This window comes from Acipenser ruthenus, chromosome 42 (genome assembly GCF_902713425.1).
Source record: "Acipenser ruthenus chromosome 42, fAciRut3.2 maternal haplotype, whole genome shotgun sequence".
NCBI classification, from domain to species: Eukaryota; Metazoa; Chordata; class Actinopteri; order Acipenseriformes; family Acipenseridae; genus Acipenser; species Acipenser ruthenus.
The window spans coordinates 10427315-10445010 of record NC_081230.1 but is presented as its reverse complement, the minus strand read 5'-3'; the positions used below and the strand labels follow the sequence as shown (position 1 = coordinate 10445010).

The window sequence follows — 17696 nt, the reverse complement described above, 5'->3', positions numbered from 1 at the left end:
AGCTTTAGTGAGAGTGAATTCTACTGTACAGAGCAGGGGTCTCCAATCCTGCTCCTGGAGGGCCATTACTCCACTCCAGGTTTAACAGACAGTAACATGAACCACTTCTGGATCTGGATGGAGGTTTATTTGTTTCAACTGAACAATTTAGAACAGAGTTGGAACAAAGACCAGGAGTGGAAGAGCCAGCTTTGGCCGCCCCTGTTGAACACGATACAGTAACCCTACCAGGGCAAGCCTGCTTTCATTTATGTATTACTATACAGTGTAGAGCAGATCTCTCTCAAAAACAAGAAATCAGAAAATCGCACAGAGATCTAAATGTGTGTGTGCACGAGGAGAGATCCTGTAGCATTGCAGAAAAAGTGCTTGTCTACCAGAAAGGAAAACTGCATAGAAAAAAAAACACATTTAATCATTTGGGTTTCCATTCTGTGACCCTGGTAACACAGACAAAGTGCAAGTCACACACACACACAGCACTGGGGTGCCAGGCAAAATCAGCAACGAGACACATTACTGTAAAAGCCCAAATGCTTGGAGCCTGCAAACATACCAACAGTCCCTTTATCCTGGATGCAAGCTTATTTTGGAGCTTGCAGTGCTGTACTGTAAATCCCTCTGGCAATACATATTTTACAAGTCTGTTGGCATGGTTGTGTTACTGCTGCATCCTTCCAGAGCAAATGGAACATACAGTATATATATATATATATATATATATATATATATATATATATATATATATATATATATAATTAAGGGTGGGACAGGCCAGGGTGGCGTCAGTCCTTGAGGATCTCCGATTGGTTCTCTGCAGCTTCCTGTAGTAGTTTCTGCCGCTGGTAGTAGCGATAGCCTCGCATGGTGCACAGATACCCGCCGTAGACCGTGAGCAGCATCATGGTGCCCGAGAACACGCGGTACCCCACGTCAGCGATCCGCTTCCCAAAAACCATGGCGACGAACCTGCGCAGCAACACACACACACACACACACACACGTCATTAACAACAACCTGAGTTACACACACACCAACCGGCCTCTCCTTTCAGAGCCCCCCCCCCCCCAGAAATGTTTTATTAAATGTCATGACAACAATCAAATACATATAACAAATAAAATCATCATCGAAAACTGCTACAGTGCTTTTTTTCTTTTTAGTTTAGAAATGTGTAGACTGTCGCATCGGGTGCTGTGCGATACACATTGATGTCTCCGGAGTGAAGACGACCTTGCACCGCTGAATAATTCAATGGTATAGTTTATTTCAATGTGATTTCATTTCCACATGATATAAACACATTACACCACATGGAAACGACATCACTTTTTTTTTTTTTTTTTTACTAGGGTGAAGCACGACACTTCCTGGGTTACAGGTAATCAGGGTGGAGGTCAATTCCTGTTTTTCAATTTCCATTTCCAAATCAATTCCCAGTTCCAATTCCTTCAAAGTAACTGGAATTGATATTTTAGAGATAATAATTGGTGCGATTGTTCAGCTGCTTTCATATGAAGCCCATTTATTTGACTAACGGTGACTGAACAATTGAAGTGATTTGTTGCCACTGTGAGAAGCTCATTTTAACAGAATGCTGCTCATTGCAATTAAGACCAGTGATGTGTTGGGATTGATTAAAAGGGAATTGGACTTGACCCGACCCTGCAAGTAATACAGTCCCAATCGAGCCCCGACTCGTGCATTGCGTCATAATTCACTTCCGACACACACCGAGTCTGGATTATACGAATTACACCGACAAACACGAAGTGAATATTTCATCGGGAGTATTTCAAACAAAACTAGAAATAAGCCTCCTGTTGCACAGCAGTTTGATCCATTCCCGGCTCGGCTAGGAGTTTAATAAGGCATGAGCTTGTTTGTACACTGTGGCTAATCAAGCAGCTGGAATGGGTGACACTGCGATGCAATAGGAGTCCTATTGCCATGAGTTAGAAAGGTTGGTACACGTTATTTTGTATTTAAAAGACTCAAATATTAATCATGTGTGTTTGTTGTGGAAACGATGACAGTGTTTCTCCTCAAAGTCACGACACTAGCGAAGGCTGTACTGCTAGTTGTGAAAAACGGAAAATGTCAGAAAATGTCTTTGTAAACACACTAGCAGTGCGTGAAAAATGTCAAAAATAACGAAATGCATTTGTTAATAACGTATCACAAGTACACACAACGACGTTTGAAATGATTTTTTTTTTTTTTAACCATTCTTCAAACTTATTGTCAGATTTAGGGAATTTTGTAAAATCTTACCTCTATGATCTTACCTCGTTGCTCGACTTCAATGTCAGAATGGTACTTGCACACGTGATTTGGAGGTACGGGACGGTTGAAGGGACAAAATATACAGCCTGAAAACTCGAGAAAGAAAAAAAGTACGAAATTAAAACTGTGTTGATGTCGATTGTTACTTAAATGTAGGCCTAGTTCAAATATTGTACCTATCAATGTGAAGGGCGTACGTTGTATTCAACAATATAATGTATTCTACTGTAAATAGCATTTAAAAAAAAAAAACATGTGGGTACATAGTATAGAACACTGCTGCGTTCCGGCCGGTTAGCTCAGTTGGTTAGAGCGTGGTGCTAATAACGCCAAGGTCGCGGGTTCGATCCCCGTACGGGCCAGTACTTTTTATAGTAATTGTTATTTTATGTTATTTTAGATAGTATATAGTAAATATGCTTTCATTTGAAAGAACTTTATTACAATCAAAATACAAATAGCTATTTTTGAAAAATAAAACAATAATAAATAATCATGACGTGTAATTCTTTTGAGTTGCAAACATGAAAATGTTACGCAAAATGTCGACCACATAACGACAATTTCCCAATTTCTTCTGCTGCATAATTTAATTGCACGGTTAAAATTATGAAACTTGAACTACAGCTTCCCTATCCTCTACTAATACGTTTTCAAGCCCGCTCCTCCCTCTGAATATTTGTAAATCATAAATGTATTTATCTGTAAAAGTAAAAATAAAAAAAGTAAGAAATAAATATTATAACTAGTTAAAGTAGATCGTTTTCAATTCCATTTCCCCTCTTTGTTTCTTTGGAAATCAATATTATGGGAAATCACGCACTACACATATTGACTGTAAAATGGTTTTATTGAAACTCATTCAAAATAAACAAGCAATTCGGCGACATCCACCCCTCGCATCACGACTGTAAATTAAAAATCAACCACATACGTAACATGAAACGATTGATATAGGGGCCCTGCAGCCACAGTATGCACACAGACAGACAGAGAGGCGGGCAGGCAGACAGAAAGACAGATTCCTTTATATACCCCCACAGTCTAAAGAAGCTGCTTTTCAGGTTTCATCCCAACTTGACAAGCCGTTCTCTAGAACATGCATAACTCTACCGTGTGACGTACAAGTACAGTATGCAAGTGCGACCGCCTCCCGATAATATTAACATCAATGATGATAGTAATGAAGCCACACGCAGTGTTAAGTATAGTTAAGCAGCCCCTATACGGCTTCAGTACAGGATATTGAACAAACATCTTGACTTCTGCATGCTTGCATACCAAACTGCAGGAATGTTCTGGTTACAATGATATGATAGCTGATCAAACCGGGCCCTCCTCCTCGCTAACTTTAATAAAAAGAACATGTTTATCTGGATTATTAATACAGTTTGATTGGTGCTGCTTTTGTTAACGACGTGGAAACATTCTGTAACATATACATTTCAAGCGTTCTTTAAAGTCCCGGAGTAGCGAATTCTTTACAGAGAGATGTGCCTTCCGGGGGTGTCCAGCTCAAGCAGGACATCCAGGCTCTCTTCAGAAAAGTCTGCCTCCGACAAGCTGAAAGACACAAAGCAGGTAGAAAGTTTGCAAAGTCAAGTCCTTGAATGCCAAGTTATTTATTGGCAAATCCTTGGGGAGACTGGGGACCTTTCTCAAGGAATATAAACACAGGGATACCAAGACCTCAGCTGTGTTTGTGTACAGTAAGTATTGGATGGCATCTCTCAATACAAGATCATGGTTCATACATTAGGTACAGACTACATCCTCTGGTTTTTTATGTGTGTCTCGGATCACAACAGAGAAAAGCCTTGAATCACCACCTTCTTCCTCCAAAAAAAATCTAAATAATGCACCCCCCGCCCACCCACCCCTTCAGATGAATTCTGCACGCTCTGAGTTCTGTAGGGTCCCAACACTGCATGAAGCATATAGAGCGTCGCAGACACTTACAGGATTTCTTTCAGGGTGCTGGCCGCTATCATCTGTCTGAATGCCGGGACCGAGGCGTCTGTGAATCCATTGTTGCTCAGATCCAGGACAGACAGGGTCCGGCTTGCAGTGAGAGCCGAGGAGAGATCCCCCACACAGGTATCTGTGAGACTGGTGAGGTCCAGGCTGGAAGGAGGTACAGGCGTTAGATTCCTTTCATTCCTAAAAACATGACTTATAATAAGTGATTATGACCCTGTCTCTTATGTAGCGTTCCGCATTTTCAGTTTTTATCTTAACACATTTTCCCCAGAAATTTTTCTGAGTTTATTTTACAAATGTTAAAATAGGGATATAATCAGTAAAAATGTTTTTTTTAAAGGAAACATTGGGAAAAATTGTTAAACAATTCTAAGTCTGTTTCTCCTCTCATGGCTTCTGTTTTTTGAGATACTATAGAGTTGTAATACGCCAGCAGTGACTATCCTCTGTCCTGTTCTGTCCTGTCCTGTCCTACGTGTCATTAGAAAGGTTTATTCACTTTAGGGTCTCCAGTTTGCAGTTGGGGTTCCTCAAAGCAGCGCACAGCACTTTCACCCCGGAGTCCCCCAGTTTGTTCACCGCCAGCTCCAGCTGTCTCAGTCGGCAGTGATCGGAACACAGAACCGAGGCAATATCCTGGCAGAGCTCCGAGGTGAGCTCGCAGTGAGATAGCCTGTGGGGAGACAGAGGACACAACAAACCTGAGATCTCGTTTACCGTGAAAATCTGCACTGCAAAGCATGGCCTTGGTGCAAAGGAGCAGGGAAAGAAAGTGTTCCTCCGTCTGTTGCAGTTACTCACCCCAGACTCTCCACCTTGCAGTCTGGCTGCTCCAGAGCAGTGCACAGCAGCCTCGCACCTGCGTTGCCCAGCTCATTGATCCCCAACTCCAGCCTTCTCAGGAGGGAGTGCTTTGCCTGCAGAGCCGAAGCTAAACCCTGACAGCATTCAGTGGTGAGGCAGCAATCAAACAGCCTGCGGAATCAAGAAATAGCCTCAACGTTAATTCAATGACAAAACGTATTTTGAACATAAGTCTGGGACTGTAATAGAAAGAAAAATGTGTCATTGAGTTTTTATATTACAGGGATGGACTCCTTGTGCATAGCAATTTTACCCATTCCTGGTTTTACTACGAGCTTGATTAGTCACAGTGTAATGGTAACATGCTCAGTTGTGTCTTATTAAACTTGTAGTAAAACCAGGGATGGAATAAACTGGTGAGCAGATTGTCTCTGTAGGGTCTGAATTATTTAAACCTGGAAAAAGGAGAGAGGCGCAGTTGGCACACACACTAACCTCTCATGCCTTTTCACCTCCCAGCTCCTGTTCCCCACCACCCAAGAGCCTGGTTTACTTACTCCAGATCCTGTAGTTTACAGTTGGGATCCATCATTGCAGCAGACAGCCACTTCAGCCCTGAATCCTCCAGTTCATTCGCTCTCAGGCAGAGCGTGTGGAGGCGGGTGTGGCTGCAGCGCAGGGCCGAGGCGAGGTCCTCACAGCCCCGAGCTGTCAGTTCACAGCTGCTCAGCCTGCGGAGATCATCTGGGTTATTTGAACCATTTTGATAAGACACAGACCTCAGTCAAGCACATAAATTAATTATTACAGCTAAAGATGCGACAATGATGGGAATATTCAAACAAACATTGCCTGGAGCTGGCAAGAATACCATGTTCGGATTCATTCTTACAAGAGAATTTATAAACAACTGTCAAAAAGACGTCAAGGAAACCAATGCATGAACGACATCCCCAAAGAAAATAACATTCCGCTGTAGCTGCCCTCCTTTCTTCAGTAGTTATCTATAATAATGTACACATGCTTCAGAATGAAAGGATTTTCGATGTTTCCATTTTGAAAGAATATGCCTCAACACAAATGATTATTTACTGCACGGAAACCACGAATATGAAGGACCCACCCCAGCTTCTCCAGCTTGCAGTTCGGATCCCTCAGCCCAGCAGACAGATGCTTCACTCCTGAATCCCCCAGTTGGTTGAAGCTCAGATCCAGCTCCATCAGGCTTGAGTGGTTTGTACTGAGGGCAGCGGCGAGATCCTCACAGCAAGCAGCCGTGAAGCAGCAACCCCTCAGCCTGCAGAGATCGGGAGGCAAGTTATGACCGGAAAGGGTTTCAAGTGAGCTTCCCAACATCTCCCAATGCAGATAATATATGTGGGGTGTTATTACAAGGAATATAACTCGTTAGCTGAAACATTCGTTTACTTGACATGTGTTTGATGTGATCACCCTATATCCTGATAAGACACAGCTGTAGAGCATTTTACAGTACTGGGGACCATTTGCATGACCAGACCCAATCTGTCAGTACATGTAAACGTTGTTTTGTGCACCTCATTGCAAAAATAAGAAAGTTTGCATCATTTTTACCTTACAGGGTTAAGCTGAGAACTGAGTTGTGGGTACTCACAGCAGGTTCTGTATTTTGCAGTTTGGGTCCTTCATCCCGGCACACAGCAGTTTGATTCCAGAATCCTCCAGGGGGTTGCTATTCAGATCCAGGGCTGTGAGACGAGACTGCTGCGAGGAGAGAGTGGAGGCCAGTCCCTCACAACTCCCTGGGGTCAGTCGACAGTTCCTCAGGCTGCAGAGATTAGGGGACAGAAAGCTGCAGTTGTAAAAAAAAAGCAAACCTTTGAATGTCTGAACAAACTCCGCTTGAAATGTATTCGTTGGCAAAAATTACCAGGTTTGTATTCGTTCCTGTAACATAATTTATAAAAAGATATCAGAGATTAGTCAGAGATTACATTTATTTTAAACTGCTCAATTAACAGATTAGCAGTCATTTTGGATTACTTTACCTAAATTACTATTAGGTAGTCCAAGACTAATACTAATCAGGGTCTGTGAAACCAGCTGTTAATCATTTTTACCTTATTTCCATCCCCGAGTGTGCCAGCTATAAAGACGCTACACTACATGTGAGATATGACCCAAGGAGTTTCCAGAACATAAAAATATGAGGTTGGCATCTTCAGTGGGTTATGATAACACATTAGGAGCATTTCGTGCAAGCTACCCTGAAGGAGATGCTTCATTAGAAAATGTAACTGTGAGCAGCACTTACTCAATTTTCTGACAGCTTCTGAAAGCCGGCACCAGTTTGTTGAAGCCTGTCTCTGTGAAAGAGGACCCCAGTAGACTGAACTCCGGGAGATCTTGGCAGCAGCTGGAAACACAGAGCAGCACGGCGCAATCGAGATCGCTGAAGGTCCCGTACGAAAGCCTCCGACATATCTCCTCCGCGAACTCCGCCGTTATCAAACTCTTGTTCTGAGTTTCGTAGAGGAACCGAAGGGCGGTTAGAAGCTCCTTTTTCCTGTTGTCCCGCAGAGCCTGCTGGGCCATGTCTTTCAACCATTCCTGGACCGTCTCCGCCCTGCCCCTCCCAAACTTTCCCAGCGTCGCATCCACAGGTTTCCATACAGCGGGCTCGGAAATTCCTGCCAGGAAGAGCGTGAGGTTCTGGAAATGGACGTCGCTTTGGCTGTCCGTCTTCTTGAGGAACTCTTTGAGGTCCGTTGAGGTGTCGAGTAGCAGGTAACAGGCAGCCAAAAACTGCTGCAAGGGGGGGACAGCAAAGGCATAGCTCCTGCGCCCCTGCAGGCTCTCTCTCTGGAAAATCCCAGGGAGGAACCTCTCAGGAGACGTGAGGCCGAACGAGCGCAGGTCCTCGTCGTAAAACACAGAGAGCCCTTCGGACACCCCGTGGAAAGCCAGCTTTCCCACTTTCAGCAGGACGCCTCGCTTCTCTCTGGCTTTGCCTGGGGCCGGGAGCATGTTGCCCCAAATGAAGTTCACGAACATCTCACTCACGGTTTCCAGATCTCGCTCCTGCGCAGCTGAGCGGGACTTGAGCACGGCGACGAAGATGGAACAGAAAGAAGGGCTGAAGCACAGGGAGTACAGGCCGTCTTTCTGCTCCACGTAATGGAAAGCTTCGTCGGCGACCTGACCGCCATTGAATAACTTCCCAAAGAAACTCTTCCTCTGCTCCGGGGCGAATCCGTAAATCTCGGCATAGAGATCGACTTTGCCAGCTTCCAGTAGTTCGGACAGGGATGACGAGGTCGTCCGGCTTGTGATGAGCACTGAGCAGCCATTCAGTAAAGCCCGGGCCAGGAGGCTGGCGACAAGCCTGGGAACAGGAGCTGCTTCCTCCACGCTGGAACAGAGCTGCTCCCTCGGGAAATCCAGGCTGTGCTTGTACTGGTCCAAGCCGTCGAAAACGAACAGGAGGGATTCCGATCTCTGCAGGATTTCTCCCAAGTCCTTCCCCTTGAGGTGTTTGTGCTGCCAGGCGATGAGACTGACAAGAGATACCGCCTCCTTCTGGAGGGTGTTTAGCTCCCGGAATTTAAACAGGAACACGAACGCAAACTTCTCAAGCCTCTTGCCGTTGACCCAGTCGAACGCCAGCTTCTGCACCTCGGTGGTTTTTCCGATCCCTTCCACTCCGCCCAGCGCTATGATGTTGGGGGCTTTATCGGTCCCCCTGTCCCTCTCGAATAGTTGTCCAGTGCTGATCAGCCCAGTCCCCAGTTCCGCGAGACGTCTCCCAGTCTCCAGGAACTCGGTCCTGTCTGGGGCCAGCTGAACAGCAATCACCGGCTCCACGTACTGGTTCCTCAAAACTGCTTGTTCAGGGCTGCTGGGAAGAGACTGGTCACCCGCAGACACAGGACTCTGAGGAAACAGGGCCGCTTTGTGTGCTTTCTGCAGATCTGTGAACGAAATGAAAGACCATAATGACATTATATGACAAGGCTTGCTTGAAACTCACACTAGCCCTGCTGCTGCACCCAGTCCTGGGTTTCAGACCTCCTCTTGTTCAGGTATAGGTAGGTGTCAGGAGTTTGAACAATCAGGCCCCTGCTAAATCCGAACTGATCCCGCTGACCACAGCATGAAGAAGTCTCACCTGAGTCTGTGTAAGTTTACCAATAGGAGCTGTGCATGCAGCTATACTGTAAGTGAGGAACAATATTTTTAACATCAAACTCCTGGCTCCTGATCATTTACTCGAAGGTAGCTGTAAAACCCAGGACTAAGGGGCAGGGCTGGCGTGTGTTTCAAGCATGACATCTGTTAACTTTATGTATTTTCTAATCACTCTACAAACGGCAGGAGTCACTGCTGTTTTTAAAAGGCCTCCAGCACAGTCACACCGCCTTTCCATTCTGTGAGGAATATTATTTCTCTAAGTCTCATCTGTTTCTGATGTGTTAACCAGTAACACAGTGGATCTTACCGCATGGAGCAGCGGCCTTTTCCCGTCTGATGCGTTTCGCTGGTTTCTGGGTGCCAGTGGACATTGTTGCTCAGTAGAGGCTCTCTGTGAAAATAAAACACACAGGGACATTAGAATATATTATATATATATATATATATATATATATATATATATATATATATATATATATATATATAGTTTGATCCATTCCTAGTTTTACTGTGAATTTATTCGCACACCTGAGCTTGTTACCTATACACTGGGGCTAATCAAGCACGTATTAAAACCTGGAATGGGTGAAACTGCTATGCAATAGGAGTCTTATTTAATAAATAACACATATTAATAAGGAAAAAATTGATGACAGACATATCCCCATTAAACATCTGATTTGCTTGTAACTAATTTTGCAGCTTTGTAGCCCTGCACCACAATAGGAAATGCAATTACAGGTGCACTGCATTTAACCCCAGGTTGATCAGACTCTTTTCATACAGTAGCCTGCACTGAACAGCAGTGGTATAAGAGAATGATTAACGAGTGGTTACGGCTTCCTCCAATCAAGTGCAAGTATTGTGTTTTAAAACTGCAGCTTGGCTTGCAGGGGGCGGTACAGTTGCAGTGTCATCATGGCATTGCATTAAGCAACATTTCTTTGGAATTTCCTGTCCGTTTACTGTTACATGATTGCACAGTTTCCTGGCAATGTGAATCAGTTTCAGATACCGCAAGCAAAAGCAATCGTTGTGACAGATGTGTCAGGCGTGGCTTTAGAAAGTGTTCCAACAGGAAAAGTGCAGCAAACTACGGTAAATGCACAGTATAACCACAGGGAAGGCGTGGTAAACTTTCCCATAGCAAAGTGTAATACAGCACAGTGAATGCATGGTAACGCATAGGCAAGCACTGTAAAGCACAGAGATATGGTAAAGTATGTGTGTGTGTATATATATATATAAGTAAACAAGGTAAATGCACGGTATAACCATGGGAAAAGCTGCAGGAACACGGTGTCGATGTACGGTGGTAAACTTGTATAAGTTGTTGTAAGATATTTAATTTGCTCTGACCGTTCCTGTCCAGTCAGGTCTGTTCAGCACAATGACCCTTATAGCCCTCAATCAAAGCCCGCCATGAAGATGACTTACAACAGGGAGATGCAGCTTTTTAACACGCACAGTAAATTACAGATTTGTTTTATATATATATATGCATGAAAACCTATAAAACCGTCAACACCCCTCACACTTTCTTTTCGAGGAAAACCAGATCCAGCAGTGAGATACGAAACCAAACTACCATTATTGATACGGGTATTTTAATATGGGTGGAATGTCATTTAGCTAGCAAACAAAAAGTCGTGCAAAATGTTACAAATCTTAAAACAGTGGAACACATAGCGAGTAAATAAATCCAGTCTGGTAAAGACAGACAGCCTGCATTACTGTAATGAGCCTTCATTCTCGGTGTTTATTACAACACCGTGTGCTGCACTACATCGGAACTAAGATTTGTTACGCGAGAAACAAAAAAATAATAATAAAACTTGTTATTCACAGACTTGTGTAGTGTTGATTTGACTTTAATCTTGACGAAGATGAAGCCACGCTTTCCCGGTTTCGGTTGCCGGCTTGGCTTGGTCTCGGGAGGATACCGTACTTCAGTAAATGTTCGTTTTAAAGGAGAATCGATTTAGGTGTGGCGCTGCTGGAGCAGAAGTGTTCTCGAGTTCGTGCCAGGTTCACTCCTCCCGTCCAGGAACAACACGATATATCCCGCATTTCACTGTGACGTTTCCAAACGCCCTTCCCAAAATAGTCTATTGCCATTTCAGGTTGTTTTTTTAATTGTGGCATGAGCTATTAGACACACAACGCATACCTTTTTGTAAGGTTCACAGTGACTCGTTATAAAACCTGGACTGGCTCCAACTGCTACGCAACAGCGGGGCTTTCGTTAGGCGTTTGTCACTGTAACTGTGTTGTTTAAGCACAGCAAAGAGTATCAACACATCAATAAATAACAATAAATAAACTACAGTGACACGCCTTGCACATCAATAAATAAACTACAGTGACACGCCTTGCACATCAATAAATAAACTACAGTGACACGCCTTGCACATCAATAAATAAACTACAGTGACACGCCTTGCACATCAATAAATACCAATAAATAAACTACAGGGCCGCAGCGCCTCACACGCAGGGTGCATTTTGCAGTCGAATTGTTTATGGCAGTTGATTTCGCTGCAGGGACAGTAGCTGCACAAAACAAATTCCTGCTATAATACCATTGGTGACGGCCTATAAAATACAAACACTGCATTCAGACAGAAGGCTCTCTCCAGAAACAGTGAAGCCAGTGATAATTGGGATTTTAAAAGTAGACCGGAGCCTTTCTTGCTGTCGGGTCGTGTTTCCACACGGGGCGGATTGGTGAACAAGATGGCTGCGGCCACGGGCAACGTGACTGAAGAAGGTAAAACAGAGATCGATTCCGGCGACCCTGGAGCCGCTCTGTTTGGGAATTTTATCAATTATTACAGCTTCAATCCCCCGGAGAATCGACTCAGCCTCATCCCGGCTTCTTTGCTGCAGGAGCTGGGCTACAGCAGCGCCGCAGACCGCGCACCCTTCCTGCTGCTCGATGTTGGGTGCAATTCGGGAGTAAGTTGCAGGTTTCATGCACCTACTTTTGTTTAACATTTTATTAAACTTTTCTTAGTTGTTACAAAACACTGTCAGTTGAATAAGCGAACAAACACATCACTGTGAATACATCTTGTGTAGCCTGGCTTGAAACGCCCACGAGACTTGCTGCACCCCGGTGTTAAAGAACAGCCGTCATTTTAAATGATCAGGAATTTGCACCGCGGTTTGATCCCCTCCTGGTTTTGCTATGACTTTAATACAGGGTTAGAAACTAACTAGTGTAGTAGCTGTTGAAGCTTGCGAGTCCTGATGTAAATGTTCTAGTCCTGATGCGAAGTGCTTAAGTTGGAATCATAAACAGCAGTTTGGTGTCCCTAAAAATAGGCAACATTTTATTTTCCTAAAAAATAATCGCCGTTTTAAATTTTAGGTTTTATTTAGGCTATTTATTTTTTAACAAAGGCGCATTAGTAAACGCTCCTACAGCTCGCTCAAACCAGGGGGATGCAGATATTTCAAAAAAGCTGTGAGACTTTTTATATAAATTGCTTTCAATATGTTAGGATCAGCTTCCGGTTTGTCAGAGACGCTAGTGGATGTTTATCTTTTTAAACGCTGCAATAGCAGTTCTGCTTGTGAAGCATCGGCACTATATTTGACCGAACAGGTGATTTATTTGCACTGTGCGGGACCTTGTTATCCCCACTGGTGCTTGAGCCCCTGAGCGCGCACGGAATCGCTGCCTGTGCATCTATTATCAATGTTGTAGAGCCTGGTTTTCAGACAAACTGATTCTCGCTCACTAGTATACAAGACAAGTAATTTCGTAAAAACAGTGTGCTGCCGATAATGTAAACAAAACCAAACTAGAGACAGCGAGCCCCAAACTTTAAACGTGTTGCTGTTGTTCATAGGAACTCGACTGTATTATGAATATTTTGCTTTAAGCAACATGTTACGATAATATACATTATGGTAATTGTTTATTTATTAGTTTTAAAATGTTTAGTAAAACGTAACCCTAACCCTTTGCTAATGACATCTAAAGTCTTTATGGTGGGAGATCGTAACCTGGTATAAATATATTAACATTTTTGTAAAATTAATTTACACTTACTTCAAAGATGCAACGTGTTTCAAAATTCAAACGCTCACCAAACTTGGCATCTCGCGCAGAGTGAGAACACAAACGTAAACCGTCATGAAGTGAGGTTGGTATTGCAGGAGCGATGACGGGAGGGTTAAGTTCCTTTCCGAGTGACTGTTTGTTTTGTAAGCATTATGCATGCTTATTCACCGCTGCTACACCCTGTTAGAAAATTGACTTCCCTGCATTTTTTTAACGCAAGACTGTGAACGTGAGAGAGCATGTGTACATTCGTTTTAAGTACTCGCCCAGAGGACTACTGCGACTCAGACATCAGCTAGTCCTCGTTAGATTTAATTCGCCTCGGGAGAGCGGGAGTTTCTAACCCTGGTTTAATAAGACACACTTAAGCTTGTTACCTTTACACTGTGGCTATTCAGGATAGTAGAAAAACCTGGAATGGGTTAAACTGCTGTGCAACAGGAGTCTTCTTTCCATCCCTGGACTGAGAACACTGCTTCTTGCCTGTGATGTTTGTCTCTCAATATTTGCTTGCTTTTAGGATTTGAGCATCGCTCTGTACAGGCATCTGCTGGGTCTGGATGAAGACTCTTGTGAGCCCGGGGGAGGAGGAGCACTGGAGGGAAGGAAGCAGCTTCACCTGCTGGGCTGTGACCTGGACGAGACCCTGATCCAGAGAGCACAGGAGGGGAACCCCTTCCCTGAGACCGTCACCTTCCTCCCCCTGGACATCACGGACCGCGGGGCCCGCGAGGAGGTCCTGGGGTCCTACCTGGCTCGATACGGCCGCCCCTCCTTCGACCTGTGCGCCTGCCTGGCCGTGACCATGTGGGTCCACCTGAACCACGGGGACCAGGGGCTGCTGGAGCTGCTCTCCTCCCTGGCCGCTCTCTGCCACCACCTGCTGCTGGAGGCCCAGCCCTGGAGGTGCTACCGCGCGGCTGCACGCCGCCTGCGCAGGGCGGGCAGGACGGACTTCGAGCACTTCAAGCAGCTGCGGGTCCGGGGGGTCCCGGGGATCAGGGGCCACCTGGAGTCCCGCTGCGGGATGGAGCTGGTGCACAGCTTCGGACACACGGCCTGGGACAGGAGCCTGCTGCTGTTCCAGAGACGCTCCCCCGAGCAAGAGCGCTCGTCTAAGAAAGTAAAGAAATGAAACCCGTCAGCCTGAGCTTGTTCCCTGTACGCTGGGGCTGACCCGTCCCGTAGTGAAACCTGCAGTGGTGGGACTGCTGTCCGTCCCTCACCCGGACTTCATATTGTAGAACTGAATCTGTGATTTCAAATACATTCTGTACAATACAGAACATTCTGAAGGGGAAAATCAAAGAAGTCAAGCAGTCTCAGAGAGGCTTTTGGGGTTCAGACCCAGGCTAGACCACATGGGCACATCAGCAGAGGTGTAGGCAGTGGGCTTATTCTTCAAAAAGGGGTGCGGCTCTCAATATTTTGCACACGAAACCCTGTGATGTGGAGGGGATTATTGAAATGATGTGTCAATGGAATGTGCATTTTATTTCAGTTTTTACTGCATTTTACTTTTTGTTCCTGACACAGGCCCATGATTAGGATTTTATTTTGAAAGTTTGCAACTTCAGTTTTCGAGCAGTTGACATGCTGTACAGTAAGGAAGGATCTTGGACTTTTTTTCAGATTTAGGTGCCGTTACAGTTTTGAACCACAAGGTGGCGGCGATGTTCCCTCAAATACTGTAAATTTAAAACTTTCTGTTTGAACACATTAGTTGAACTTAAGCGATAAATACAGAATTCTGTGTGTGTGTGTATAATGCAATAAACAGAATTCACTATCCTCAGTAAATACAGAATTCTGTGTGTGTGTGTATAATGCAATAAAGAGAATTCACTATCCTCAGTAAATACAGAATTCTGTGTGTGTGTGTGTATAATGCAATAAAGAGAATTCACTATCCTCAGTAAATACAGAATTCTGTGTATGTATAATGTAATAAAGAGAATTCACTATCCTCAGTAAATACAGAATTCTGTGTGTGTGTGTATAATGTAATAAAGAGAATTCACTATCCTCAGTTTATTTGTTTTCATTTTACAGAAGTGACCATTTTATATTACTGAAATGACATTTTTCTTTCTAAACGTTTAATTTGTTTTTATATACATGTAATAAACTCTAGAATCTATGTAATTGTTATTTGTGTTCGGGCACTTAGCTTCTTTATAAATGTAAACTTAATTTGTAGAAAATAAAAACATCCCCCCCCGTTACAAAGAGCTGGCCTTCAAAGAAGCGCGGTCTCCTTCCTCCCTGCTTCTTGTAGCGCGGAGGCTGCATCTAATCTTATCTCAGAGTGTTTCTTATCTGGGAGTTTGGGTGTAAATAGTGTAGAGGAAGCCTGCCCGGCCAGCGGGACTTTATGAAAACACGCTGATATAAAAAAACCCAACTCGTACTCGGACAGAGATCGTTTGCAATGAGAAGCACAGCGCTTCTTTGCATTGCGTTTGAGTGAGTGCCTGCTTGGAAGTCACGTCGGCCTGCTGGGAGTGGCAATGACATTCCACGCTTTCACCACCAGAGGGCGCTGCGCTTTTACTCTTATAAGACTTTAATTTGTAATGAATTCAACCCGCGTATTTCAGGCTGTATCGTGGAAACGTATCGTATGAAGAGCAGCGTGTTGGTAATGTGAAACCAGTTTGCTGGAGGGGACCCGTTTTAATGGTTGTGTTGTACGGTATTTAATTAACTTCCTGTGTTACAGGTAATACGACCCCCTCTTGACCCGACCTAGTTTCCTGTGCACAGCAGGGTCAGTTACAAAGGAAGTGAATGGATGTTGTAGCAGGAAACACTGGGGAAAGTACTGAAAACAGGAAGGTCAGAATATCCGGGACAAGGGTGTGTGTGCTGTCATGCTCTCCATGTAGATTTTAAACTCTTAGTTACCTTTAAAGGGAATGAAACATCATAGTTAAGTTCATGTGGTTTAACTTATTGATAGCACTTTTTCAGTTATCAAACCATGGTTATTATTATTATTATTATTATTATTATTATTATTATTATTATTATTATTATTATTATATATATTTTTAATTAACCCTTTCAGTCCTGGCGGGAACTTAGGGCCACATGTTAACATATGCTGTCGGAAATCACGTTGGAGCCTCATGGGACTGCTAAAGACAGAACTGTTTGTGGATAATATCATGACTATTTGATTGTTATCCCAGCCCTCGTATCTGGACAGCTGTGAAATCTGTGTTCCGAACCCATTGTGCTGTCACCCCCAGTAACCCTGTTGAAGGTTCTGCAGTACAATCTGTGTTCTGAACCCATTGTGCTGTCACTCCCAGTAACCCTGTTGAAGGTTCTGCAGTACAATCTGTGTTCTGAACCCATTGTGCTGTCACTCCCAGTAACCCTGTTGAAGGTTCTGCAGTACAATCTGTGTTCTGAACCCATTGTGCTGTCACTCCCAGTAACCCTTTTGAAGGTTCTGCAGTACAATCTGTGTTCTGAACCCATTGTGCTGTCACTCCCAGTAACCCTGTTGAAGGTTCTGCAGTACAATCTGTGTTCTGAACCCATTGTGCTGTCACTCCCAGTAACCCTGTTGAAGGTTCTGTTGGCATTTCTTTTAGACTCATGAGAAAGTTTCCAGTATGTACAGGCAGTGTGTGGGCTGAAAGGGAGTCATCTTTCTTTCCCACAGAGCATGTGACAACGCACCTCCCTTGATTTGTGGTTATTGCTGCATAAACTGACAACCACTCCTACTGCCTACACTCACTTCTACTAGGGTGGGACAGGAACCCATGTATGGCAACCCTCTGGCAATCTAATTAAGTTACTGTATTTATAATGCAGTAATACATATCCTGCTCCCCCTGTGCTCTACCCTGATCCCCTGTGCTGAACCCTGCACCCCTGTGCCGTACCCTGCACCTCTGTGTCGTACCCTGCACCCCTGTGCGGTACCCTGTTCCTCTGTTCTGAACCCTGCACCCCTGTGCCGTACCCTGCACCTCTGTGCTGAACCCTGCTCCCTTGCCGAGTCTTGCATGCAAACACTACAGTTTTAACCAGATACATTAGATTTGGGGAGGGTGCGAGTCATACACTGTACAATGAAGCCTGCAAGCTCTAGATTACAGTAGCGTTCGTGTAAAATGAAGCTGGTTTAGAACTATAATGTTCGAGTCCAGCAGCACACCGGGACGGGACGGGACGGGACGGGACGGGCGGGAGTGGGAGGTGAATCCGCTGCTCTCAGGAACTGAGAATAGCAGTCCGTCTCATTCCCTCACTAACTCTGAGGCGAGCACTGTGGTTAAGAGCATTATGGAAGGACGCGTGTCTGAGGTACGGGAAACCCACAAACAAGGGAATAAATGCATACTCTGTTGATAAAAGCGTATA

The 17696-nt window shown here is 44.4% G+C and overlaps 3 protein-coding genes and 1 non-coding gene across 7 annotated transcripts; 2 read left to right on the top strand and 2 right to left on the bottom strand.

Annotated features, from left to right (window-relative positions):
- Positions 1-394: 394 nt before the first annotated feature.
- LOC117401107 (cytochrome c oxidase assembly protein COX14 homolog) lies at positions 395-2895 on the bottom strand. Of its 2 annotated transcripts, none has more exons than XM_034916700.2 (2): positions 2290-2895; positions 395-969 (listed from the first exon to the last, which is right to left on the bottom strand). In XM_034916700.2, exon 2 carries the CDS (start codon positions 957-959, stop codon positions 786-788), a length of 174 nt encoding a protein of 57 aa, XP_034772591.2. In that variant the 5' UTR covers positions 960-969; positions 2290-2895; the 3' UTR covers positions 395-785. The 2 variants fall into 2 exon arrangements, with proteins under 2 accessions (XP_034772591.2, XP_034772589.2); XM_034916698.2 differs by having other exon boundaries at positions 2276-2863.
- Positions 2576-2649, top strand: trnai-aau (transfer RNA isoleucine (anticodon AAU)). Its single transcript has one exon. It is a non-coding gene; the product is annotated as a tRNA-Ile (tRNA).
- A 223-nt stretch (positions 2896-3118) lies between the features above and the next one.
- Positions 3119-13508, bottom strand: LOC117968860 (NACHT, LRR and PYD domains-containing protein 12-like). Of its 3 annotated transcripts, none has more exons than XM_059011746.1 (10): positions 13340-13508; positions 9549-9632; positions 7365-9021; positions 6705-6878; positions 6195-6368; positions 5629-5802; positions 5069-5242; positions 4767-4940; positions 4247-4411; positions 3119-3850 (listed from the first exon to the last, which is right to left on the bottom strand). In XM_059011746.1, the coding sequence occupies exons 2-10, from the start codon at positions 9610-9612 to the stop codon at positions 3769-3771; spliced, it is 2838 nt and encodes a 945-aa protein (XP_058867729.1). In that variant the 5' UTR covers positions 9613-9632; positions 13340-13508; the 3' UTR covers positions 3119-3768. The 3 variants fall into 3 exon arrangements, with proteins under 3 accessions (XP_058867729.1, XP_034772584.2, XP_034772582.2); XM_034916693.2 differs by lacking the exon at positions 13340-13508 and adding an exon at positions 13302-13324; XM_034916691.2 differs by lacking the exon at positions 13340-13508 and adding an exon at positions 11092-11285.
- On the top strand, positions 11707-15163 carry LOC117968861 (pre-miRNA 5'-monophosphate methyltransferase-like). The gene is made up of 2 exons (XM_034916697.2): positions 11707-12199; positions 13834-15163. Exons 1-2 carry the CDS (start codon positions 11978-11980, stop codon positions 14446-14448), a joined length of 837 nt encoding a protein of 278 aa, XP_034772588.1. The 5' UTR covers positions 11707-11977; the 3' UTR covers positions 14449-15163.
- Positions 15164-17696: the final 2533 nt, after the last annotated feature.